The 26294-nt window shown below is 33.6% G+C and overlaps 1 protein-coding gene across 1 annotated transcript in view; it reads left to right on the top strand.

Annotated features, from left to right (window-relative positions):
• The window catches only part of LOC145326519 (uncharacterized), a 71708-nt gene extending 45779 nt beyond the window's left edge, over positions 1-25929 (top strand). Inside the window, exons 35-67 of the mRNA XM_080169890.1 lie at positions 3377-3409; positions 4219-4307; positions 4802-4856; positions 5396-5473; positions 6057-6119; positions 6570-6657; positions 7027-7135; positions 8185-8265; positions 8444-8489; positions 9004-9102; positions 9525-9649; positions 10291-10345; positions 10950-10995; positions 11859-11952; positions 12519-12587; positions 12769-12809; positions 13183-13245; positions 13614-13728; positions 14591-14637; positions 14882-14911; positions 16269-16361; positions 16901-16994; positions 17492-17569; positions 18036-18127; positions 19122-19227; positions 19767-19858; positions 20799-20895; positions 21401-21520; positions 22285-22397; positions 23504-23551; positions 23683-23782; positions 24755-24904; positions 25378-25929. Of these exons, the coding sequence (XP_080026016.1) occupies positions 3377-3409; positions 4219-4307; positions 4802-4856; positions 5396-5473; positions 6057-6119; positions 6570-6657; positions 7027-7135; positions 8185-8265; positions 8444-8489; positions 9004-9102; positions 9525-9649; positions 10291-10345; positions 10950-10995; positions 11859-11952; positions 12519-12587; positions 12769-12809; positions 13183-13245; positions 13614-13728; positions 14591-14637; positions 14882-14911; positions 16269-16361; positions 16901-16994; positions 17492-17569; positions 18036-18127; positions 19122-19227; positions 19767-19858; positions 20799-20895; positions 21401-21520; positions 22285-22397; positions 23504-23551; positions 23683-23782; positions 24755-24904; positions 25378-25413 (2645 nt within the window). The 3' untranslated portion in view covers positions 25414-25929. The remainder of the gene's footprint in view (positions 1-3376; positions 3410-4218; positions 4308-4801; positions 4857-5395; positions 5474-6056; positions 6120-6569; positions 6658-7026; positions 7136-8184; positions 8266-8443; positions 8490-9003; positions 9103-9524; positions 9650-10290; positions 10346-10949; positions 10996-11858; positions 11953-12518; positions 12588-12768; positions 12810-13182; positions 13246-13613; positions 13729-14590; positions 14638-14881; positions 14912-16268; positions 16362-16900; positions 16995-17491; positions 17570-18035; positions 18128-19121; positions 19228-19766; positions 19859-20798; positions 20896-21400; positions 21521-22284; positions 22398-23503; positions 23552-23682; positions 23783-24754; positions 24905-25377) is intronic.
• The last annotated feature ends 365 nt before the right edge of the window (positions 25930-26294 follow it).

The following is a 26294-nucleotide window of genomic DNA, read 5'->3' on the forward strand; positions in this document are numbered from 1 at the left end:
AAACGTCATTTGCAAAATATTTATCATCAAAAATAAATAGCACTTACTAAAGACTTTTTTTCATTTAAACTTATACTTTTCACATTATTTAACTTTAAAGATTGATTTTTTTTAAAAGAAAGGTTGCGTGATTTTTTTATTCATAATTAATTGCCTAATTTTGAGATTCAGATAAAAAACTTTACTACTTTGTATTAATGGATAATCTTCTAGCAGCGGCTACGCCTCTAGAGGCCTTTGGGTTGGGGGGGAAGTCGAACCCCCCTTACAATTACAGTTTTTTTTAATGAATAAGTCAAAAACATTTATTTTGGAGAGTTAATTCTCTTGGGATAGTGGTGGTACCCTTTCCTAAAATAGTTATGAACCTTACCAGGACATATGAAAAGCTACCATGTAAAGTAGAACCATAGTTCACAAAGACTCACATAGAACCTGTTACTTTATTATAAAGATACATATATACACAGAAACTCTACAATCAGAGTATGTCTGTTTGTTCATTCGTCTGTATAAAAACAATACAGAATATATTTATTTTGCTATAGCGGCTACGCCCTTAGAGGCCTTTAGGGGCACTCAAGAGGTGAAGAAGGGGTTGAATTCAACAACTATATTTTTATTTTAGGCTTAAAAAGAAAAAGGTTTTTTTTGTGTGTTGTGGTCCTTTTTTAAGGGGCGATTTCTCTTCTCTTTCTCAAAAAAAGTTATAAACCTTCCAAGGACCAATGAGAAGCTACATAGTAAAGTAAAAAAGAACCATATCAGTTCTTAAGCATCAGAAAGATGGACAAACAGACATCAATCTATTTTGTATCATAAATAGTGCTTTAAAGCAGGGAGAGAAATATCATCTGTGCCTGAAGTTCTTGCTAACCGCTGGACCAATTTGGTTCTTCTTTTTTGACCTATCTTTTAGACTGATATAGGATCAACATATTAAGGAGTAGTTTATAAATATAAAAGTAACAGTTTCTGTGTCTGTCTGTTTGTGTGTGTGTGTGTGTGTGTGTGTGAGGGTGTCTGTCGGTACCGAAGATTCTTTGTAACCGCTTAACTGATATAGTTCTTCTTGGTTCAAGTTTTTCATAGTCCTGAGAAGTTTTGAGTTTAGAAAAAATTAGTTCCTACCCAACATTTAAAAAAAACTTTTTCTTTTACATACTAAAACTGAAAGTAGGGGAGGGGTCAACTTCCCCCCACTTATCAAGGGCCCCTAGATGCCTCTAGGGGCAAAACCGCTAGTGATAATATAATTTTTATCTTGAATTATGATTAAATTGTTCTTTTTTCATTTAATAAAATATAATTGTAATTATCAACCTCAAAGAATATCCAGAATTAGGTAATTGGATTTAACAAGGAAAAAAGACAACATCCATAATTAGTGAAGCTCTTAAGTTTAAAAGAATACGAATAAAGAAAATAGCAAGTGTAACATACAGATACAAAAATATATTAATCAGAGCGAGATGGGACAATGGGCTGTTTATTAGACTAGTCCCCATAGTTTAATATAGTAATTTGTTATTCGTTGGCTTAACTACTTAGGAGACCTGTTGCGATTTTGTTTGGTTGGATTATTAAATTAAGTGCCCAACATTTCAACCATTAACTGAAACATACAGAAAGGTTATCCATGTATCATATTTGGGAATGTAAATCAATTTAGCGGTCATTGTCTTATCCCTTTAGATCCCTGAATAGTAATTAACAATGATCAATGGTTCTTTTTTTTCTATGTAGCTTCTCATTGGTTCTTGGAAGGTTTATAACTTATTTTGGGAGGTTACCTCCACCATCCTAGGAGAAATCAACCCCTAAAAAAGGACCCCATTTCACACACAAAAAATAACTTTTTCTTTTTAAGTCTAAAATAAAAATCTAGTTGTAGAATTCAACCACTTCTTCCCCTCTCAAGTGCCCCTAAAGGCCTCTAGGGGCGTTGCCGCTAGTACCAAATAAATATATTCTGTAATGTTTTTATACAGATGGATGAACAAACAGACATACTCTGATTGTAGAGTTTCTGTGTATATATGTATCTTTATAATAAAGTAACACGTTCTATGTGAGTCTTTGTGCACCAAGGGATCTCACTAACCACTGAACCAATATGGTTCTCCTTTACATGGTAGCTTCTTTTATGTCCTGGTAAGGTTTATTACTATTTTGGGGAAGGGTACCATCACTATCCCAAGAGAATCAACTCTCCAAAATAAATGTTTTTAACTTTTTCATTAAAAAAACTGTAATTGTAAGGGGGGGTTCGTTCTCCCCCCCAACCTAAGGGTCCCTATATGCCTCTAGAGGCGTAGCCGCTGCTAGCAGAGTATCCAATGATATAAAGCAGTAAAGTTTTTTATCTGAATCTCAAAATTAGGCAATTAATTATGAATTAAAAAATCACGCAACCTTTCTTTAAAAAAAAATCAATCTTTAAAGTTGATTAATATGAAAAGTATAAGTTTAAATGAAAAAAAGTCTTTAGTAAGTGCTATTTATTTTTGATGATAAAGATTTTGCAAAAGACGTTTTATTGCTATGTTGATCAGAAATATGTTAGAATTTGTTGTTAGGTTTTTTCTATAAATCTTTATATTGAAAGTCTAAATTTGAAAATTGTGATTTTTTTAAAGCTTATAGCATTTATATAAGTTTTTTGTATCTTTAAATAAAAAAAAATATTAAAAATTATTTTTTGTTTGTTTTTTATTAAAGATTTTCATATTTTTTTCAATTTTTTTTCAGAACTTTAAATTGAAAAAAAACCAAAAGACCCCGCTAAAATATTTTGTCTCCACCTGGAATCATCAAGGATTTATGTATATTTTCACCCTACATAGGTCCCAGGGCTCGGCACTTACTTTTGTCTTGATTCAATTGTAGCCCACAGTGTCCTACAAAAAAAAAATGGGGGGGGGGGAATTTTTTGTTTTTTTGGGGGGGTTGGGGGTGTTACACCCCCCAAGAAAATAGCCTAAAACCACCACAGGACCAGTAGGTATATACCCTGAAGAGTATAATCCAATCGGTTCAGTGGTTACCGAGATCTTAAGCTTCAGACGGACAGACGGACAGACGGACGGGCGGACAGACGGACAGACATCATTCTACTTTGTATTATAGATATCTATGATACAAAGTAGCTTGATTTTAAGCTATTTTCTTGGGGGGTGGGACACCCCCAACCCCCCCAAAAATGAAATTCTCCCCCCCTCAAAAAAAATTGTTGGGAGGGGGAGAATGGTTTGGGGCACCCGAAATTTTTTTTATTTTTTTTAAAATCTACCTCATGGGGCAAAGCCCCTAGAGGCTAGGGGCGAAGCCGCTAGTATTAATAAAAGTATCAAACTTACTCCTCTGTTTATTTTAGTTTTTATGCAAGAAGTTACTTGTGAAAGTACAGGTAAAAGTATTTATTATTTATTTTGCATTACTCGTTCACGGACAGAAAGACGTATAACCATTACCTAAGAAAGAGTAGTTCGCTGTAATATACACAACTAGCGGCTACGCCCCTAGAGGCTTCTAGTGGCACTTTAAATGTTTTTTTTATACATATTTAAAATTTAGAATATGGCTATTTTGCGTTTGACGTTTATTTTTCGTTTAACTCTCTTTCTAAAGTCGAGAAATTAAAAAAAAATTAATTTCTCTAGGGAGGGTGGTGGTACCCTCCCCCAAAATAGTTATAAACCTTCCCGGCTCATATGAGAATCTACCCTGTTAAGGAGAACCCAATCGGTTTAGCGGTTAGCGAGATCCTTCGGTACAAACATACAAACACACAAACATCCTGTCACTTTATTATAAGGATTTTATAGTTTAGTTAGCACAAAAGAAAAAAAACGTACTAAGGTTTATTGAGAAGTTTATAATTTAAGGCTTTTAGCCCATAAAGAAAATTTATTTTTAAAGAACCAATAATGTTTAATTTTTTTTAACACAATTATAAGTCCCAATATCTTTAGCATCTACATGTAAAACACTTTCCGTTGCATATTTAGCCTAAGGTCTCACATAGGTTTCATTTGGATATAAAAAAGACGTCATACAATACAAATGACCAATGAAAGGCCGGTATACATTTTAATTGGCCAATGGTAAAAAATATACTAGTCTATAATTGTATTGTATGACGTCATTTTTTTTATAGACACTATAATCTACTTCTCCATTTGTTGCGCATCCATAAATAAATAGCTGTCTCTTTAGATACTGTGGATTGTATGACAGAATATTCCTTTGATCCTAATGAGACCTCCCTGAAAATATCAAACCTAACCACAAGCACGAGCTACGAGGTAGGAAATTATAAGGGCTCGGCAGCTGCGCCTCAGCCGGGCATACGCCTTAGATTTAAACCCGCTTGTGTGCAAAAAATAAAATTCTGTAAAGATGGATTGTTTGTTTAGGAAAAGGTTTAGACAACCAGTTGAATTTTAAAGTTATATAATATAATGATTTCACTGAGGCTTACACGAAGCTGACGCGCGGCTGCAGAGCTACTCTACTAGTCTTAACCTTTAATATGTTTGTCAGTCTCTAGTTTTCTTATAGTTTTATTTTTTTAAAGGCTTTAAAACTATTTCAACGAATGAAGAACTGATATTTTTAATTATCATACATACTGAATCAGTGGCATACACAGGTTTTTGAAAAAAGGGAAAGGGAACTTGTCTGTGAATGCATTACTTTTGAAAAACAACTTGAAGCAATCAACCCAATTGGTCTGTTTTAATAATATAGTTTGAATTTTCGTGCATCGCTACATATTGATGCTATCATACTTGTATAGATAAGAGTGAATGGATCAGATGAAAATGGGCAGAAATATTATTCTTCTGAATTAGGTAAAATATCATGTAATGATTTTTCAAATTTTAAGGGGCTATTGGATTTTTTGGTACACCGAAAAACCTCATAAATGGACAAACTTCCTAATTGGACAAACGTACTAAAGGGACATCTCTTAAGTAAAACCTCCTAAAAAATATCATTCAAATATTATTAAGTGTGAGATAAGGGTCGATTTTTGTAATGCAAGGTTGTATCGAGTTCGAAACAATGCCTTTTGATAGCCAACACAGACTTTGGGAAAACTGTCGGACGGATTTTTTTACACTAATCCCCAAAGTTTTTTTTAATAACGTTTTCTCATTCGTTGACTTGACAACTTTGGGGAATTTTGTGCATTTTCTTTGGTTGGCTAATTAAGTTGAATGTTTAAATGTTTCTACCACTAATTTTAATCTACAGAAGGGTTAATTTTGTGTATCATCATTTGGGATGTACATTAAATTATAGACTATTGTCTTATCCCTTTAGATCCCTGACAATAGAGAGTATCTTTTTATAAATCTATGTATTTTTTGTTTTGTTTATTTTGTAGTGCCCATTATGACAAAGTCCGAGCTAGGATTATACTTCAGCGACATCAGAAATAACTCAGTAGAAGCTTTACTCCAAGGTATGAAACAGTACTTGGCAGCTAGTTTCTAGCCACCAAAAAGCAGCCAACCTACCAATACCATCACATATGGGTGCCTTTCCTCAAATACCTTCTTAAGCAATGCAATCTACACCCCCCCCCCCTTTATTTTAAAATAAATTGAAATAATGAGGGTGGGTTAGGTTGTTTTCCTTTACTCCCTTTCAGAGAGCCCTAACCTAACCTGACCTAAATTAATAAACAAACAAATGGAAAACTAACACCCCCCCCCTTATTTTGATATTAATTAATTAATTTAAAAAAATTAAGGAAACCGCCAAAACAATATATTTTGGTGTTTATATTAAGCCTTTGTAAAAAAATAATTCAGAGTTTACTGTTATTTTACGTCATAAGACGTACACATCTTAATTGTAGAAAATCTTTGCTGATGAAATAGTTTTGTAATTTGTCCATCACGCCTTTATCGCCGCAGCGGTTTGTAAGTGAAAAGAGCTGTTTGATCTAAACGATTCCTGACACAATTGAGCAAAATCTAGAAGGGTAGCAACTCTATATTAAAAAGTGAATGAGTAGATTACAAATCTAATTTTCTTTATAGGCGATGAGTTTCTGGTTCCTTGTGATGTTTCCGTCAATTGTGAGATTTTGGGTTTTGATGAAGGTAAAACTTTTTTAAAAACAAGGACATACTTACCTTTTTAGGACTTGATTATAGAGATGCTTCGCTTTTAAGATTGTACCTTGTTGTAATAGGGATCAGTATTCTGGTAACGATTTGTAAATTGTACCTAACTACTACATGAATGACCTTGCAAGGTTTGAAATCAAAGAACAATTTAACATGCCTAAATTAACGATAAGTGCTATCCGTTACGGACAGACTGATTCTAATTATAGAAATGCTTCGCTTTTAAATATGTGCTAAAAAATTAAACAAGTCAAGCTAAAATAACTATATCCCCCAGCCACCCACCTTGCCCCATCCTCTCCCCTCCTACTGAAAAACGAATGAGTTCCATGTTAGCAACCTTATTTGACGACATTTTTTCACCTAACATAATATTAACAGAACGTATATTCTATTTCCATTATAATAATTGTTTACTTCTAGATGAAATAGTTCCCGATATCCTACCCTTTGAAATTCAGCTAAACAAGAATAATTCTGTCATTTTGGACGGTTTCGAACCTAATACACAGTAATATTTGAAGTAGTGCAACTACTGTATAATTTGAAAATGTCAACATGTCCGTACTAACATACCAGGGATCTTGAGGGATAATGGGCAATAAACTGACATACATACATCATATATAGCCCTAATATAGATTATAATAATTGGTTGAAAAGATTGGACACTGTGAGTTTTGAACCAACCAATCAAATTTTAACATAAAGTACCTCTCTCTCTTTCAGGACGAAAAAATACTCTAATTTTACCTGACTTTTTTTATAAGCGTTACATTTACTGTATGTGTCATTATTTGTAATAAGCTATCTTCATTATTGCATTGTCGATTTTTAATTGATGCACTTCATTTAGACAAAATTGTCCTTGTTTATTTAGATATATGTGTTCATCATCTATATCAAGTTGCGTAGAAGAGACAATAGAGTTAGAGACTATAGAGTTTACCACTCTTGACGGTATTGCCTCACAACCTTTAGAGCTACAGGTACGTAGAGGGTACAATAGAGTTATAAATTGTAGATTTTACCACTCTTGATATTATTGCCTCACTTCTATAGAGTAACAGGTACATAGATAAGACAATTAGTTAAAAGCTGTAGAGTTTATCAGTCTTGATGGTATTGCCTCACAACCTATAGAGTTGCAGGTACGTAGAGGAGACAATAGAGTAAGAGACTATAGAGTTTACAACTCTTGACGGTATTGCCTCACAACCTATAGAGTTGTAGGTACTTAGAGGAGACAATAGAGTTAGAAGCTGTAGAGTTTACAACTCTTGACGGTATTGCCTCACAACCTATAGAGTTACAAGTACAAAGAGGAGACAATAGAGTTATAAACTGTAGAGTTTGCCTCTCTATGTAGACGGTATTACCTCACATTCATTAGAGTTACAAGTACGTAGATGAGACATTAGAGTTATAAATTGTAGAGTTTTCCTCTCTATGTAGACGGTATTACCAATAGAGTTATAAACTGTAGAGTTTGCCTCTCTATGTAGACGGTATTACCTCACATTCATTAGAGTTACAAGTACGTAGATGAGACATTAGAGTTATAAATTGTAGAGTTTTCCTCTCTATGTAGACGGTATTACCTCACATTCATTAGAGTTGCAGATAAGTAGAGGAGACAATAGAGTTATAAACTGTAGAGTTTACCACTCTTGACGGTATTGCCTCACAACCTATAGAGTTACAGGTACGTAGAGGAGCAAATTGAGTTATTAACTGTATTTCCTCACAACCTACAGAGTTTAAGGTACCTAGAGAAGACAATAGAAGCTCTAGAGTTTACATTTCTTTACTTTAAATCCTCAATACCTATTTATGTAGAACTTTAAGGCATTGATAGATAGACAGACAGACATTCAAATGAATAGACTGACAGGTAGAAAGGTATACAGAAAGAAAGACACAAATAAACACACATATAGATAGGTTGATAGATAGATAGAAAGATATATAAAAACACTATCATGTGAAAAGTGTACTTTTTTCCAATTATTCCAAAAAATTAAAAAAAATATTTTAGGCTGTAAATATAACAAGTACAACAGTAAGCTTAGAATGGAACCCTCCAATGCAACCTAGAGGACAAATACAAAGCTATAAGGTAAATATACCTAGAACAACAGTTAATAGCTGAAAAAGCTTTTATTTTGTAGGATTTAAACGTTTTTGACAAAAAAAATATTAACAAAACTATCGTCTGCTATACATATTTGATTATAGTGTCTGATTGTCCATCTAGGTTACTATTCTGTTTATCTAATTTATTATTCTATTTTTAGGTTATTTTGAGATCAAAATGTAAAAATTCAGTTAAAGCTATTAAAGGTAATACCATAAAACTATATTGTATTGGTATCATTTAGTTTTTCCTTCAAAGTGCCCTGCGAGCACAGAAACCTTTCCCCTCCTAACATTTGCAGGAGCCCTAACCCTGCGGTGCTATAACTGTACCCAAAATAATCTAAAGTAAAACACAAAGTACAAACCAAAAAACTTTAAAGCCTAGTTCATAAAAGACATAGGTTGACCTCTGGAATTTTTGGTCGACCTATGGAAGCTTTAGGTTGACCTATTTTATAAAGGTATTTGTTGGTTGTACTTGTATAGGTTGATCTACTGAATTGAAAAAATCGGTCGAGCACAAAAAGTTATTTGTGAACTGGGCATAAGTAGCAGAGCACTTAAAAATCACGGAAGAACAAACAGACAAAATGAATTTTAGAGACTATAAATCACAATACCTTTCTGATATATAAAGAAAAAATATTTTCAATGTCTTTTATGCATGATTATCGTTCTGCTTCGCTACTTATAAATGTTGTCATCCTTGTTGCTTTAGGATGTAGTGAAATATTGGAGGAAGTGCAGGGATGCGTGGAGCATGAAGAAATTTCTTTATTTGGAAATGATACAGCCACAGTTCTTAATATTACAGCAGGCTAGTTTAGTTGCATAGCTACTCTATAAAGTATTAAAGAGGTTATGTACGTTTGTCCTTCTTTTTCGACTTCTTGACTGTAACTGTAAGATCTTGTAGCTGTCTATAGTGCCCTTGCAAAATGGGGATAGATATCACTGCTTTTAGCCTACCTATTCTATTGGAGTATTGACGTAAGGAAATACCCTATACCCTATCTCGTGTCAAGGTGATTTCTTCCCCCCTTACATTTCTCTTTCACTCTACTATGGCGACAGTAGAATAGGTAGGCCGAAAGCGGTGACATATGTCCCCATTTTCTTAGGGCACTAAACACAGGTACTTAGATCTTTATTAAATTTAATTAGAAATCAGCTCAATTTTTATCATATTTTGTTCTCTCCTTTCCAATGTTTATTTTATTTCACTAAATTTCTTATTAGGTAATGAATACATGATATCCGTATCAGCTATGACCAGATCTGAACAGTTTGGTGAGGGAAGCTTTCCTGTAATTGTCAAGAGTTTGGGTCAGAGGGGTTCTGCACCAAGACAGCTCAGATTAAAGGTAGGATTGTCACAATTGCCGGATAGGGGAAGGACGTCTAAGCCTTTTATTTGGGGGAGAGGGGAGGTGAGATTTTATAATTCTTCTGTTAATTTATAAACCACCATCTAATTATGACATGGGGGGGGGGGGGGAATTATGAAAGAAAAATTATTGGAATAAAGGGAACAATCAGAAAGGTAAAATGAAGACAGACAGACCATCATATTACGGACATCACATTGAGGGTAATAAAGACAAGCAGAGCCTGAGATGGATAAACAAACAGACAGAAAGATAAACAGACATACACACAGAAGCGTATAGTAGGAAGTTGTATTTACCCACTGGCAAAATTAAAGGCATTTTATTTGATACTACATACATTTATTTCGGCTTCCTAGTGGCCTCTAGAAGCACTTAAGTAAATGGGGCAAGTCGACCTACACTTTAAATTTTAGTTGATGAGAGCAAAGTAAATTATTTGAAGAAGGGTATTTTTGTTCGAGGAGGGTCAGGTACCATCCGCTAAAATAGTTTTAAACCTAAACCTATAAGAAGCTTCGCTGTAAAGGGGGTCCAGGAGAAGACAAACACAGAGACAGCAGAAAGCTATCCTATTACTTTTATATTCTTAAATTTTAGATGTATCTTAATTACAGGACACTGTAACAGGAAGCATAATGGTGGAATATTCTTATCCTTGTCCTTATACTGGTAACTTTTTCGTATCGAATCTACTCTATAATTTGAAATGTCCGTTTGTATGTACGAAAGGTTTGGAAGGAAACTTGATTTTCTCGGCCCCTATAAAAGATAATTTTCTTTTCAACTGTCCCATCAGTATCTTTAATAAAAAATGTTAGAAAGGTTTCGTGATTTCTCTCTCTAATTTTCTTGAGTTTGCTTTGCCAATTCCTTGTTTGTATTTTTATAAATATTTCTTTTGTTTCGCTAATTATTGATTTTGTCATCCTTGTTTAATTTACATTTAACTTACAATTATCGAACAGTTTTAGATTTTACTCTTCAACCAATTTTTGGACTATCAAAACCATCCTCAATTTTAATATATTTTTGAAGAAAAAATCTATTTCTAGACATTGCAAGGGGCACAAACTCTTTGGAACCCTATCCCTCAGGGAAACTACCACTGAGCTTTCCTAACATTTACTTAACTATACCATACTAAAAATAAGCATTGATAATACTTTTCTCTTTCAAAAAATTGGTTTGTATGCGATACGAAAAAATACAGATTATTGTTTGTCAATTTATCTAGTCAGCTACTCTCGAATCTAATTATCCTTGTTTGCTTTAGGTGAAACTAAATTTGATACTGTGTGGACGTGTTCTAACTGTTCAAGGTAATCTATTTATTTATTATTTAAGCTTTGGCATAACAACTCAAACAAACGAGTGGACTTCTTGTTCCTTAAAGTTAAAAATGCCCTCTGCAGTGAGCTGTTATCCTGCGGGGCACTCATACCATTCCTTAACCTAATCAATTATAAAATGAGCATTTAAAATAGTTTGGTTGTGGTCCATCTATAGAACAAAAAAATTTTCCAATGTGATAGTTGTAGAAATCTTAAGGAATAAGACTATGGACGATAAATAATAAAAAAATTAACCCTTCTATAGATTTTAATTATTGGTTGATAATATGGAACCAACCAATCAAGATTTAATAAAAGTTATTAATCCAATCATAGACGTCCAAGGGGGGGGGGTGATGGGGCGATTACCCCCCCCCCATTTAAAATTTACCCCCATTTTCAAACCATTTAGGACGGGGTATTTACCCCCTCCAAACAATTTTTTTTTTTTTGGGGGGGGGGGGGGTAAATACCCCCCCAAAATAAAAATCTCTAATAAAAAAAAATTTTGCGCGCTTCGTGCGCATTTTTAATACTAAATATTTAATAAAATTTAAACTAAATTTACCCCTGCCAACAGATTTCAGGGGGGTAATTAACCCCCCCCCCCCCAATCAAATTTTACCCCAGAAGTAAAAATTTTGGAAGGGGTAAAAAAAATTTCGGCCCGCTTCGCGCGCAATTTTACCCCCCCCCCCAAATACGAATTACCCCCCCTTAAAATTTTTTACCCCCCTCAAAAAAAAGCTTGGACGTCTATGACTTCAATGAAAAAAAGAAAGTCATTATAAAACTTTGGGTACCAGAATAGTTTACATAGATATCTATATTTTTTTATATTATTTTTACAGGATGGATGAACTGAGTCTAAATAACATAAAGACAAAAATGGTCTCTCATGGATATTTGGAAGTGACTGGACTAAGGGGAGGCATTTCTTATGAGGTTAGTGCAATTGTAATAATAATATAAATGTAATAGGATAATCATGTTCATATGTAGCGAAGCAAAATCATGCCCTAAAAATATACATAGGGAAATATTGCTGTTGTATTCTTTTAATTTTAACTAATAAAGCTACTTTATAGTTGACACTAGCGGCTACGCCTCTTGTGACACTTGGGGAGGGGGGGGAGAATTTTTTTTTGAAGGGGGGGGGGCGGGGGTCCCCTCTACAATTTTAATTTAATTAAAAATATAAATAAATTTTTTTTTGGGGGGGGGGAGGAATTTTTTCTAAGGTCGATTTCTCTTGGGATTGTGGTGGTACCCTCTCCCAAAATAGTTATAAACCTTCCCGGGACCTATGAGAAGCTAACCTGTTAAGAAGAACCCGATCGGTTCAGCGGTTAGCGAGATCCTTCGGTAAAAACAGACACACATCGTTCTACTTTGTATTATAGATTATAGACGTGGAATTTTCATAATCTCAAAAAAATAGGGCTATTTGATTTGAGCACAAGAAAACCAACAAGATTTGTAAAGATGATAATTTGATAATACAATCTAAGGTTAAAACCAGAGCTATTGTGAATAATTGCGAAGATGGACAACAGACTGATGAAGAACTGGAGTTTAAGGTTTTTTTTTTGTTTTGTCAATTTGTTGTAGCGTAGATACTTTAAATCTTAGTTGATACGTTTTGACATCTGGATGAGAGGGGCAATAAAAAAGTTTAAGGTATAAAATTAATTAAAATAATATAACAATTTATCAAATATTATTTACTGAACAAATTATATTTATTTACCCTTTATTTAGGATGGAGATAAGGGATTTACCAATGTTTGCATTGAAAGCAGGTGAATTATTATAATTATTTTCTTTATGATATTGCAGGGCTTGGCAGCCACATGTTGGCCGCCTGCAACATCAGAGAAATGAACCTTTTACAATTATAAAAACCAGCTGGAAATCTAAACCTAACCCAAATATTTAACAATCATTCATGTCATTAACCACGTTTTGTGTTTAACCTTAAGATGAGAAAGACCAAATTGCTGCAAAATTGTGTCAAAAATGATCTAAGTTGCGTCATAAAATGAGGGAGATGAGAGGAGAAATGGGAAAGAAAAACCCTAAAAAAGAATTCCTCAGTTTTATGACACAATTTTGCAGCAATTTGGTCTTTGTCCTTAAGATCTTTACTCTTATGTAAACGTTTAATATTTTCAGTGAAGCTGCTCCTTTGTACATAGAATGTGACTACAGATGTAATGACGGTTCTTGCATTAATAGGTAAACTTATAAACTTCATTTTCTTGTGATTCATTTGTCTTGCAATATTTCATATAACAAAATTTCCGACCAGTCATTGAGCATTTAATTCATGGTGATTAGGAATTTTAGAAGCATCATAGCAACTCTACTAGTTAAATTGGTCTGTCTTTCTCTCATTTATTTAACCTCCCTTTTTTGGTTTGCTGTATGCCCCATTTCCCTACCCTACTGCCTTATACTCATAAAAGTAAGATTATATCTACAAATTTAATTTACTACCTAATCAACAGTCATAAGTGCCCTCAATATATTTTTTGATGGGATATTTTTTATACGCCATTACCCTCATCTTGTATCCCTGACCAATTTTGATTTGTTTGCTATAGTGACGAAGATGTAGAATGTAATTGGAGGGTGGAATGCCTTGACGGCAGCGATGAATGGAATTGTACCTGTGATGGATTTACATGTGATAATGGATTCTGTGTTGAACACTCACAGGTTACAGTTTAATGATGATGACTCTAGGGGACTTGATGTCGCTTCGGGTAATAGACCTCTCCATGCACCTTGAAACATACTCCGCTTATTATTGCAGTGTAAAGCGTCCAATCGCACATCAGACAACCATCTCTCTGAGATGCACGACCTTTATCTGAGATATCCCAACTATGGCTGGTAACGAGTTGCGCCTGTTTTGGGCCAAGGCATTCCCCCCACTCTAAATATTTACGTCGCGCATCTGACATAGCAGCAGTTGGAACCATTTTTAACGTCTTTAGTTATGACGAGGTGTTAGACCGAGATTCGAACCAATCGCCTTCCCGACGACGAGCGTTGCGCTACGTGTTCAGCCACGGTCGCGGGTTACAGTTTAGTAGCCTTTAGCTACTTCATTATTAGGGAACGTCCAGGTGCAGGTATCTAAAGGGATAATAAAATGGCTGATAAGTTGATGTACATTGCATCGTTAATGATGTTACACACAATTACCCTTTTTACCAGTTAAAACTAGTGTTTGGAACGTTAGAACAAACAACTTAATGAACCAACCAATCAAAATTCACTTAAGCCCCCCAAAGTTTTAAGCCAACTAACAAGAAAACATTATTATAAAAGTATGGTAGCTAGTGTAATTTAAACAGCCTATTGTCCCTTTTCTGTCTGGTCTATGTGGCTTTTTCATATTTGTTTTAAAGGGTCAGTTAGAAAGTGTTTAGACTTCTATATTTAGTAGGAGCCAAGGGCAAAACTTTTTATGTCAATATGAAAATCCTAGATTAAACGATACCAAATTACTGCAAAACAAGTAGATAGCTAATTCTTTTTTACAGACGAAAATTAATCATTAGTTTTATAATAGAGATGTGACGGAAGAACAAACTGTAATGATATGAGTGATGAAATAGGGTGTCCCAAATGTGAAGAGGACCAATTTAGGTAAATATTCTAACATTGGTGATGGAATAGGGTGTCCCAAATGTGAAGAGGACCAATTTAGGTAAATATTTTAACATTAGTGGTGATATAGGGTGTCCTAAATACGAAGAGGACTAATTTAGGTAAATATTCTAACATTAGTGGTCATATAAGGTGTCCCAAATGTGAAGAGGATCAATTTAGGTAAATATTCTAACATTAGTGGTCATATAAGGTGTCCCAAATGTGAAGAGGATCAATTTAGGTAAATATTCTAACATTAGTGGTCATATAAGGTGTCCCAAATGTGAAGAGGATCAATTTAGGCAAATATTCTAACATTAGTGGTCATATAAGGTGTCCCAAATGTGAAGAGTATTAATTTAGGTAAATATTCTAACATTGGTGGTGATATAGGGTGTCCCAAATGTGAAGAGGACCAATTTAGGTAAATATTCTAACATTGGTGGTGATATAGGGTGTCCCAAATGTGAAGAGGATCAATTTAGGTAAATATTCTAACATTTTTGGGGAAATAGGGTGTCCAAATTGTAAAGAGGATCAATTTAGGTAAATATTCTGACATTAGTGGTGATATAGGGTGTCCCAAATATGAAGGGGATCAATTTAGGTAAATATTCTAACATTAGTGGTCATATAGGGTGTCCCAAATGTGAAGAGGACCAATTTAGATAAATATTCTGACATTAGTGGTCATATAGGGTGTCCCAAATGTGAAGAGGATCAATTTAGGTAAATAATATAACATTAGTGGTGATATACGGTGTCCTAAATATGAAGAGGACTTATTTAGGTAAATATTCTAACATTAGTTGTCATATAGGGTGTCCCAAATGTGAAGAGGATTAATTTAGGTAAATATTCTAATATAAGTGGTGATATAGGATGTCCCAAATGTGAAGAGGATTAATTTAGGTAAATATTCTAATATTAGTGGTGATATAGGATGTCCCAAATGTGAAAAAGGATCAATTTAGGCAAATATTCTAACATTAGTGATGAAATAGATTGTCCCAAATGTTAGGTAAATATTCTAACATACCCTGTTCCAAATAGCAAAAAAAACATTAGCTTTATATGTAAGTATATTAAGTGTCAAAGAAAATAATTTTAAAAAAGCAATTTGTGTAAATATCTTAACTATCAATAAGGTCAAATTATCAGCTTAAAATCTGAAACTGATGAGAGTCCCTAAAAATGACGCCATATAATACAAATGACAGACAGTATATATTTAAATTGACCAATTGCAGGCCAGTATGACGTCCTTTTTAACGCACTATCATCTGTTTCTAAAATCAGCTATAAATGTATTTTTTTAGATGTAGGTCAGGTAAATGTCTGGAGAAGAATCAGACCTGTAACAGCTTTCCGCGGATATAAAATGTGCAATTATAAGATTAAACCAGTTTTTTAGCTCCGAAAGGCAGAAGGTACAGTCTAAAAAAACTGGTTTTTACCTTATGATTGTACATTTTTAAATTCGTAGAAAACTGGATAAAATATGATGCTGGACATAGTTTTTTCGTATGGATGAGAACCGGTTCTAATCCACCGGACATTAATCTGTTTCGAATGCATAAGAGAAATGTTTTTTTTAGGTGTAGGTCAGGTAAATGTCTGGAGAAGAATCAGACCTGTAACAGGATCCTGGAATGTCCTGATGGCAGTGATGAAGACTTTTGTCCATACAGGTAGAAAATACCTTAATACTAGCTAATGCTAACAACAAAATCAATTCAAAAAATCATGAAACCTAGATGCGTAATTTTAGCTGTCGTTGGGGAGCAAAACTTAGTAGAATTGACGAACTTTTTATCTGCCATTCAAATATTATTTTAGATTTATTTGGATTGTTGGCTTTACCTTACTCCTGCGTTATTAACGATTTTTATGTAATTAAAAAATGATAATTAAGATAAAGAAATAGGTTTCGTGATTTTCCGAATTAATTTCGTTGTTGCTATAAGCCGTTGATTTTTCTGATATTTAAAAATGATAATATGTATTAAGATAAAGCAGCTAGTTTTACGAGAAGAATTTAGAAAGATTGCCCTTTTGAATTAATATTCAATTCGGATAGTGAATATGTATTTTTAAAATATTTCATAATTTTTAGCTGTAAATCTATTTATAAATATTCTTTTTTATATTACATTTTAGTGTGCCATGATATTGATTTTATGTTAAATCTACGAAATATTATAGAAATTGAAAGATTTTTATTGTCTAGGAGTCAAATTTGCCGAATGGACGAGTTTAAATGTTTCACTGGAGAATGCATATCCCAAAATAAACGTTGCAACAGAGTGGCAGATTGTCAGCAGGTTATAATTTTATAGAAGCTGTGCTGTAAGTTTATTATTCAATCTATTAAAGACAAGCTAGCGGTATAGTAGCCTAAGGAGAGCTTTAGTAAAATAAGGAACTCAATCAGTTCAGTAGATTTTGAAATAATAAGCTTCAGACAAAAAATCTAAATTCTTTATAAAATTAAATAATTAAAGTGAAATATTTTGAAATACATAGTAGGTTTCCTTAGGGATTTAAAGTGATAAGACAATGGCCGATAAATTGATGTACGTCCCCAATTATGATACATAAAATTACCCCTTCTAAGGATTATCATCAGTTGTTGAAACGTTTCGGCACTCAAGTTAATGTACTAACCAATCAAATTCAATAAAAGTCCCTCATGCTGTTATACCAACGAATAAAAAAATGTTTTTCAAAACTTTGGGGACTATTGTAATAAACAGCCTAATGTCCCCTCCCTTCCTGAGGTTTCCTGCCATGGATTAAATCATTCTTGCTTTGAATTCAGGGTGAAGATGAACAGAACTGTGAGTTCCAATGTTTGTTGAATGAATTTACCTGTAAAGATGGAAGTTGCGTCGACATAGTAAGTTTTTTAGTAGCTTCGCTTTTTCAATAAATAACTTCAAGGGCTTTGTGTTCCAAAATAGAACAAACTTCTAACGGGGAGCTTTTTAAAGTGCTTATAAATAAGGGTATAAATTAAATTGGTCATGATCCAAAAATCTTCCAAAAATAGGTACTTTGGAAAAACCGGTTTTTAAGGCATAATTTGTTGAAAATCGCCAAGTATTTTTTTCTTATACAAATTGCTCCACCACAATGAAGAAATTGAGATAAAGATTATTAATTTCTGTCAATCGCAAGTATGTTATATCAGCTTATACCAATAACGAAATTAATTCGGAAAAAATCACGAAACTTATACGTGTTTTTCTGCTGTCGTTGGGGGCAACATTATTTTAGATTTTTGTTGCTTGTTGGTTATACCTTATACCTGATGTTATATTAAGCAATACTTTTGTCCTATTAAAAAAACACCCCGTATTTAGAAAAATCTGTGTGACTCAACACCAAATTGTCCAGATGGATCTGATGAAATTACAAACTGCCACTGCTATAAAATGAAAGAATTTGCTTGCAAGTAAGGTTTTTACAATTAACAAAGCTGCTATTCAAGTCAATTTATTTGGTTTGTCAGATTTGATTCTGTCATCTTAATTAATTTTTAACATTCAAAAATAATTCTAAAGAAGGTGTCATAACTTTTATTTTTATACATAGAATTTAGATATGCAATCGGTTTTTTTGTAGACCTCTTATTTTTTAAGTAATTTAAGTTTTAAGAAAATTAAGTCGGTTTTAAGGTACTAAAACGCCACAAAATAAAAGAAGAAAAATGCCATTATGAACAAAAATAGTAAGATCTTTAATTTGACACCTTACTTTTTAAATTCTGTTGAGTAGTTATTTAAAGAATCTATTTTTTGAACCCACGAGAATAAAAAACTTTGAACTTAAAATTTTACATCTACTACTTACTAAAAACACCGACTAGCTATAAAAATAAAAGTAAGACACCTTCTTTATGGAATAATTATTTTTGAAGAAAAAAAATATTTTTTTCTTTTTTTTTGGTTTTTACCTCATCAATTACTTCAGACGGGCGGGGATGCTGTCCGTGACACTTAAACGCCAGGTCCAACAACCAAGGATAACTAAGGGGAGCCAATATTTTACTTTTCTATCCAAATACCCGGGGGGTATTAGGTTAAGTAACACCCATCAGACAACCAACTCTTTGATTGAACGACCATTTTTAGAAAACCCCTAATTGTGCATGGTAATGAGTTGCGCCTGTTATGGACCAAGACATTCTCCCTAATCGAACTATTAATTTCGCGCACCGGACATAGTAATAGTATGAACTATTTTTAACGTATTTAGTTTTGCTGCGGTAGTATGTCGAGATGCGCTACGTGTTAAGCCACGGTCGCGTATATGTTTGGTTGAGTAATGGGCATGGATAGGGCTAGGGCTCCGTATAGTTATTTCCCTAAACTTTTTTCTATTTTAAAAATAGGGGGTCCATTTACAATATGCATATAAGTGAAAGCACTAATTCTTTGCCATTTAAGTGATGGAACGTGTTTGAACCGTCTTAAAGTATGTGATGGTTATTATGATTGTGCTGACAATAGTGATGAAATAAACTGTAAACCAAATACTAGACAACATTCTCAGGTAAGTAATAACAAGCTCTTTATAGTGCCTATAAAAAAATTACGTCATGCAATACAAATGACCAATGATAGCTTGATAGGATAGTATACATTTAAATTGACAATTGTAAAATATATACTGGCCAACTCATTTGTAATGTGACATCATTATTTTTAGGCCCTGGCCTATATGCTGCTTCTAATATTGATAGCTAAGGTCATGGATACAAAGCATATGAAATCATTATCCCAATATATACACCAAGGGGACTTTTTGTTTAAAATTAATTTTTTTCTATTTTTAGTATTAGCATTATTATTTTGATAATGGATAAAGAATGTACATGGATATAATGACAGGGAAAAAATTGTCGTCAATATAGATTGCTAACATGTAACTCGTTTATTGGTTAGTTCGTTCATACAGTAGAAGGGGAGTGAATTGATTAAAGGGGGTGGATGGGTGTATCGTTATTTTAGCCCGAGGCGAGTTTCATTTTATTAGAAAACATAAAAATCTGGTGACTTCCAAATAATAATATATTCATTACTTTGATATAGAATTCAAGAGGAGAATCAAGAAATAATTCTTCAAGATCATTTGTTGAAAAGTTATCTCCACCCTCAGCTTTCTCATACAATACAAATCCTAGGTGTTTATACAATTTTATAATAGTTATATTATAAACAGCTTTCCGCGGACATAAAAATAAGAAGATGATTAAAGTCCCTCCACAGATTATGACGTCATACAATAGAATAGCCAATGAGAGGCCAGTATACACTGTAACTGACCAATGGTAAAGTTTATGCTGGCCTCTCATTAGTTATACTATCATTTGACGTCATAATCTGTGGAGGGACTTTAATCATCTTCTAAAAATAAAAATTATAAGATCAATTTATAATTTTAAGTAATTTAAGTTTTTTAAAAAAATGATTAAGTCGGTTTAAAGGTACTAAAACGCAATAAAAAAAAGAAAATTGCCATTATGAACAAAAATACTAAGATCTTTAATTTGACATCTTACTTTTTTATTTCTGTCAGGAAATTATTGAAAAAATCGATTTTTTAAAACCTCGGTTTAATCAAAACTTTTAACATGAATATATCCTAAAACAGGCATAAAAAATATGGGTTTACTTCATATATACCTTTAGAATCAGAAAAATATTACGAATCCATTGTAAGCAAAATATTATTCCATAAAATTTCCAATAGGTATATAGTTTCCAAGGACTTATATAAGACTTATGTAGGAACCCTAACTCCTTGGCTAGCCTGAAAATTTATAAAATTTGGCTTTATGTCATAAATTTTTGTTCTCAGAAAGCTGTTTGAATACACTTCAGTTATAGAGAAGCTCCACATTCATCTTTCTGATTCCATTTTTAACTCTATTTAAGGAGCTTTAAAAAGTGGCTCAAAAAATCAGTAATGTGACGTCATAAAAAAGAGGGATGAGAGGAGAAGTGGGAAAGAAAACCCCAAAAAAAGAGATGGATAATTTTTATGACGTGACAAGGCTGATTTTTTGAGACACTTTGTAAAGCTTCCTATTTAACAAATGTATAAACCTATCGTATTACCAGTCAACCACCACCATACCTGCTGGAGGATGGCGGATACCCGGAGTATCCTGCTGAACTTGTGGAATATCCTATTGCCCAACCCCTGACTTGGACCACGAGGAATAGTATTCTTAAATATTTTGAGGCAAGGGGGCCAATCAAGGACAATATTCACATATTGTATATGGGAACCTTGTTTGGGACCTTTACAAAATCTTGAGGTAGGCAGTGAGGCACATGATTTGCCATGCAAGGTTTCAAGACAAAAGTTATCTTTCGGTGCCTTTACCTTGCCAGATTGCAATGTATCTCACCTAACCTAAACTTTTAAATTAATGGTTTTAATTAATGGTTGTTGGTTCAGGTCTATGTCCTTAACCTCAAAGATCTAAAGGGATAAGATTAGGGCCTATAAAATAGTGTACATCTCAAATGATGATACACAAAATTACCTCTTCTGTAGATTACAATTAGTGGTTGTAACGTTTAGACACTCAATTTTATGAACCAACCAATGAAAATTCAATTAAACTCGAAACTTTATTATAAAACTTTGGGGACTAGTCTAATAAACAGCCCAATGTCCCCTTTGTCTTCACGAAAATAAGAATAAATTTTGTATTAGACGGCCAGTTGCCAGTTACTATACCTGGAGCCTGTTAGGTCATGAAATAAAGGATCAACAAATTGAGATGCCAACTCAAAGATCAACCCTGGAATCAAAACGATCTCGTTTCCTTAAGGTAAAATAAAATCATCATATGAAAATCATCAAATTGATTTAGTTTTGTTTCCCTTTACTGATACTGCATCTATTTTTATTACTCAATTTCATCATATGTCTGTCAGTCTGTCTTTCCATCCATATTAAAACCGGAAAAAGGTTTATTTTAATTTGATTTAACTTACAACAGAGAAAACACTATCAGTAATCCATAAATTCGACAAGGCTGAAAACATTCACAAGTAGCAGAGCACCGAAATTGAAAACCTTAGTAAATCCGTCACAATTAGGCTAACAAAATAGTTATTTGGTCATAGATGCCCAATAATCAAAGGAGTTTTCTTATAAAATCTCATAGAGAACATTTTTTTACCTTTTCTTTTTAAAACTAAAGTTAGAATTGTGTAAGGAAGGAGGGGATCATTTCTTTCCATCCATATTAAAACCGGAAAAAGGTTTATTTTAATTTGATTTAACTTACAACAGAGAAAACACTATCAGTAATCCATAAATTCGACAAGGCTGAAAACATTCACAAGTAGCAGAGCACCGAAATTGAAAACCTTAGTAAATCCGTCACAATTAGGCTAACAAAATAGTTATTTGGTCATAGATGCCCAATAATCAAAGGAGTTTTCTTATAAAATCTCATAGAGAACATTTTTTTACCTTTTCTTTTTAAAACTAAAGTTAGAATTGTGTAAGGAAGGAGGGGATCATTTCCCCAACCTTAAATGCCCCTTGAGGCCTCTTGGAGCTTAGTCGCTAGTTTTTTGTATACAGGATGAGAGCCGAGCAAGATATCCTGATTATGTGAGCGATGAAGAAGACTTTAGAGCTAATAATATGAAAATTGTTAATCAAGATTTAGATGATAATTACATTGGACATGATAGGTATAGCTACATGAAAGTAACAGGGTATCGGTGTGTATGTACCGATGGATCTCGTTAACCTCTGAACTGAACAAGTTCTCCTTTAAAGTGTAGCTTCTCATGGTCCTGGGATGGTTTATATCTATTTTAGGGTAGTGTACAACCACTCTCTAACAAAATGTTCCCTATTTAAATTTGTCATTTATTTTTTTATTTTTGAAACTAATATAAACAAGGATGACAACATCCATAAAAGCGAAGCACAGAAACGGTAGAACAAACGGACATTAACGCTTGTATAGTGTCAGAACTGAATAATCAGAATATAAATGTGTAAGAGTCAAAGCAAAATTGTAAGTAAATTTGTTGAAAAACAGCTTGATTCAGGATAATGTATATGGACATACTTACATTTTTAGAACTTGATTATAGAGTTGCTTCACTTATTACATTATACTTTGTTGTCCCAGGAATCAATATACCAAAAATCAGATCATTAGATCACATAAAAATTTTTTGCTAAAAAATAAAAAAATCAACATGTTTAAAATGGACGTACGGACATTTTGGTGATGATTATAGAGTTGCTACGCTTTCTAAATCGTACCTAACTACTAAAGGAATCACCATGCAAAATTTGAAATCGATAGGACAATTCTAACATGCCTAAATTAACGAAAAAAGCTATCCGTTACGGACGGACGTTCGGACGTACGGACGTACAGACGGACCGACCCTAATTATAGAAAAGCTTCGCTTTTAAAAATGAACCCCCCTATTACACTACTAATAGATACATTAATAATAACAAGAACAGGTATGTCCTAAAGTAATTGAAATAGCGAAGCTTTTAAAACGAAATAAAATATAAAATTTTAAGAGACAGAGAAAAAAATATTAAAATTATGATTTACAGAAGAACAGGCTGATAGTCATTAATTTGGTAGCTTCGCTAATAGAAGTTGCTTTCATCTCTGGGTTTTTATATATCTTGCTGTCATTCTATAGATTTATATAGATTATGATCCAAACTTAGAAATAGTGCTTAAATATAACCATTGAAGACTATCTAAAAACAAATTCATAATATCACTAATCATTAGCATCTTAACAATTGATATATTCAGAAAGAAACATGTTTTGAAGAGATCAACAACAACGGAAAAATTTGAAAGGTAATTTCATGTTTAAAAAAATAATAATTAGTTTTCCAGAAACAAGAAGGGAGAAATTTGTCGGTAGAAATGGTTGTTGATTTATGAAAAACTAACATTTTTTTCCTGATTTTTTATTTTTCTTATTGTAGTCCTGTGAATGTGCGAGTGTATCCTACAGGTGACCTCCAGGTTCTTCCTGGAGACGATGTGGTCCTGCAGTGCAGGGATGAAGGATATGCCAGGACACAGGTAAGAACAGGTCCTACAGTGCAGGGATGAAGGATATGCCAGGACACAGGTAAGAACAGGTCCTACAGTGCAGAGAGTAGGATATGCTAGGACACAGATAAGGAAAAGTCTCACAGTGCAGGGATGAAGGATATGCTAGGACACAGGTAAGAACAGGTCCTACAGTGCAGTGCAGGGATGAAGGATATGCTAGTACAAAGGTAAGAACAGGTCCTACAGTACAGCAGGGATGAAGGATATGCTAGGACACAGGTAAGAACAGGTCCTACAGTACAGCAGGGATAAAGGATATGTTAGGATATAGGTAAGAACAGGTCCTACAGTGCAGGAATGAAGGATATGCTAGGACACAGGTAAGAACAGGTCCTACAGTGCAGGGATGAAGGATATGCTAGGAAACAGGTAAGAACAGGTCCTACAGTGCAGGGATGAAAGATATGCTAGGACACAGGAAAGAACAGGTCCTACAGTGTAGGGATGAAGGATATGCCAGGACACAGTTAGAACAGGTCCTACAGTGCAGGGATGAAGTAATTACATGTCCTACAGTGCATGGATGAAGGATATGCCAGGACACAGGTAAGAACAGGTCCTACAGTGCAGAGAGATGGATATGCCAGGACACAGGTAAGAACAGGTCCTACAGTGCAGAGAGAAGGATATGCCAGAACACAGGTAAGAACAGGTCCTACAGTGCAGAGAGAAGGATATGCCAGGACACAGGTAAGAACAGGTCCTACAGTGCAGTGCAGGGATGAAGGATATGCTAAGACACAGGTAAGAAAAGAATAGGTCCTACAGTGCAGGGATGAAGGATATGCCAGGACACAGTTAAGAACAGGTCCTACAGTACAGGGATTAAGGATCTGCCAATAGGATTAGGAACAAGAGGATATATACAATGTGTTTTGCATGCATAAAGGCTTTACAAAACTTACTTGTAAATCTTTTTTAAAAACAATACTAATTTAGGTGAAATGGTCTGGACCAGGAATAAGAAAAGACCTGCCCAGGCAAGCCACTGATTTGGCGGGACGATTGGAAATTCGCGGGTTTAATCCAAAGATGGCGGGAGTTTACACGTGTACAGCTGTTGGCTATGAACAGTTTGAACAGTCTCAGGTTAGTATAAATATACCCATAGAGTAGCTGCGCTATCAAAGATTACAATTAAAATAAATCTATAAAAATTTTAATCTTAAGAAGAATCAAATCAACAAAATTCTTTTAGCTTGCTACTTTAGTAGATTGTTTTTAGTGCCGAAGCTACAAGTACAATATGAGTAATCAGATCTGTCTGTGTGTCTACCTGTAAAGCAAAGTTCTCTCAGGTTTCTATCTCGCTCCCATTTTTCTTTCATTCTATGCTATATAGTAGATAGCCTGTCGGGGCTTTCCCACAAGTAGCTGATTGAGCACTGAAATTATTTTAAATTATCATTGCTTAAGAGGTTTCTTTTTGTGATAGCAACAGAAAATCATTTAAAAAGAACATTCTATTGGACGCAATCTTCCATGTTTTATACATCATGAACAAAACTACATTACCTCTCCCCTTCCTTATGTTACCAAATAAATAATTTACATACATTTAGGCCAAAGTAAAGGTGTCAGTATTTAGAAGATATTAGGTGTGTTAATCCAACTATTAATCCAAAATAAGAAAAGTTTAGTTAGAAAATTATTAATGTGCCAAATTATGTGCTTTATATTGTAATGACAGGGTGACTTATAAACATTAATGATAATAAATTAAATCTTTGAATTATAGAAGTTTATCTATAATTTAAAACGAACAAAATTTTAGACCGAACCACAAATAAAATACCTGTGCCTCGGCTTTGTAATAGGTTTAGTTTTTATAAAAAAAAATATATTTCTTGCTATTTTTTTTGCTATCACCCTGTAGTTAATTTGTGATGAAAAAAGCCTAAAGGAAAATAATACTCTTTTATAAATTACCAAACTGCCTTTCTTTGTATCTTATGTTATATTTTTGTGTTTTTATTATTGTATTTCATGTATTTATAATGTTGTTTCATGTAGCCTCTTTTAAAAATGCCTCATTGTGATTATTTTTGTTCAAATATAAATGATTTTTGTTCTTGTATTGTATTTTAAGTTTTAATAAAATATGTGTCCTCTAACTTTAGTTATGCTAACAAGGATGAATAACGCCTTAAGTAATAAAGCACAGAAAAAAATTTATCAAACTATTCTTGAAAGGTATGACGGACGTCGTACATTTATTCCGAGATAGCATCTGAAAAGTTCAAGTTTGCCAAAAATTTCTTTACAAGTGTATGAGCCAACAAATATGAAACAAAATTAAACATCTTTGGGTACCAAACCAGAGTAATTTAGTGTCCAATGTCCACTCGCGCCCATGAAGCCTTAAGTTTTGGGCTCTTTTTCTGTTACTTTCTTTCCACTGTGAATGAAGAGTCCCTACATGAAAGATATACGTAGATATTAGGCGGTTTGAAATGTCGTCTTTGTCATTGGAAAAAAT

The sequence above is a fragment of the Acartia tonsa genome, chromosome 8, assembly GCF_053477335.1.
Source record: "Acartia tonsa isolate MP-2025a chromosome 8, ASM5347733v1, whole genome shotgun sequence".
In the NCBI taxonomy this organism is placed as follows: domain Eukaryota; kingdom Metazoa; phylum Arthropoda; class Copepoda; order Calanoida; family Acartiidae; genus Acartia; species Acartia tonsa.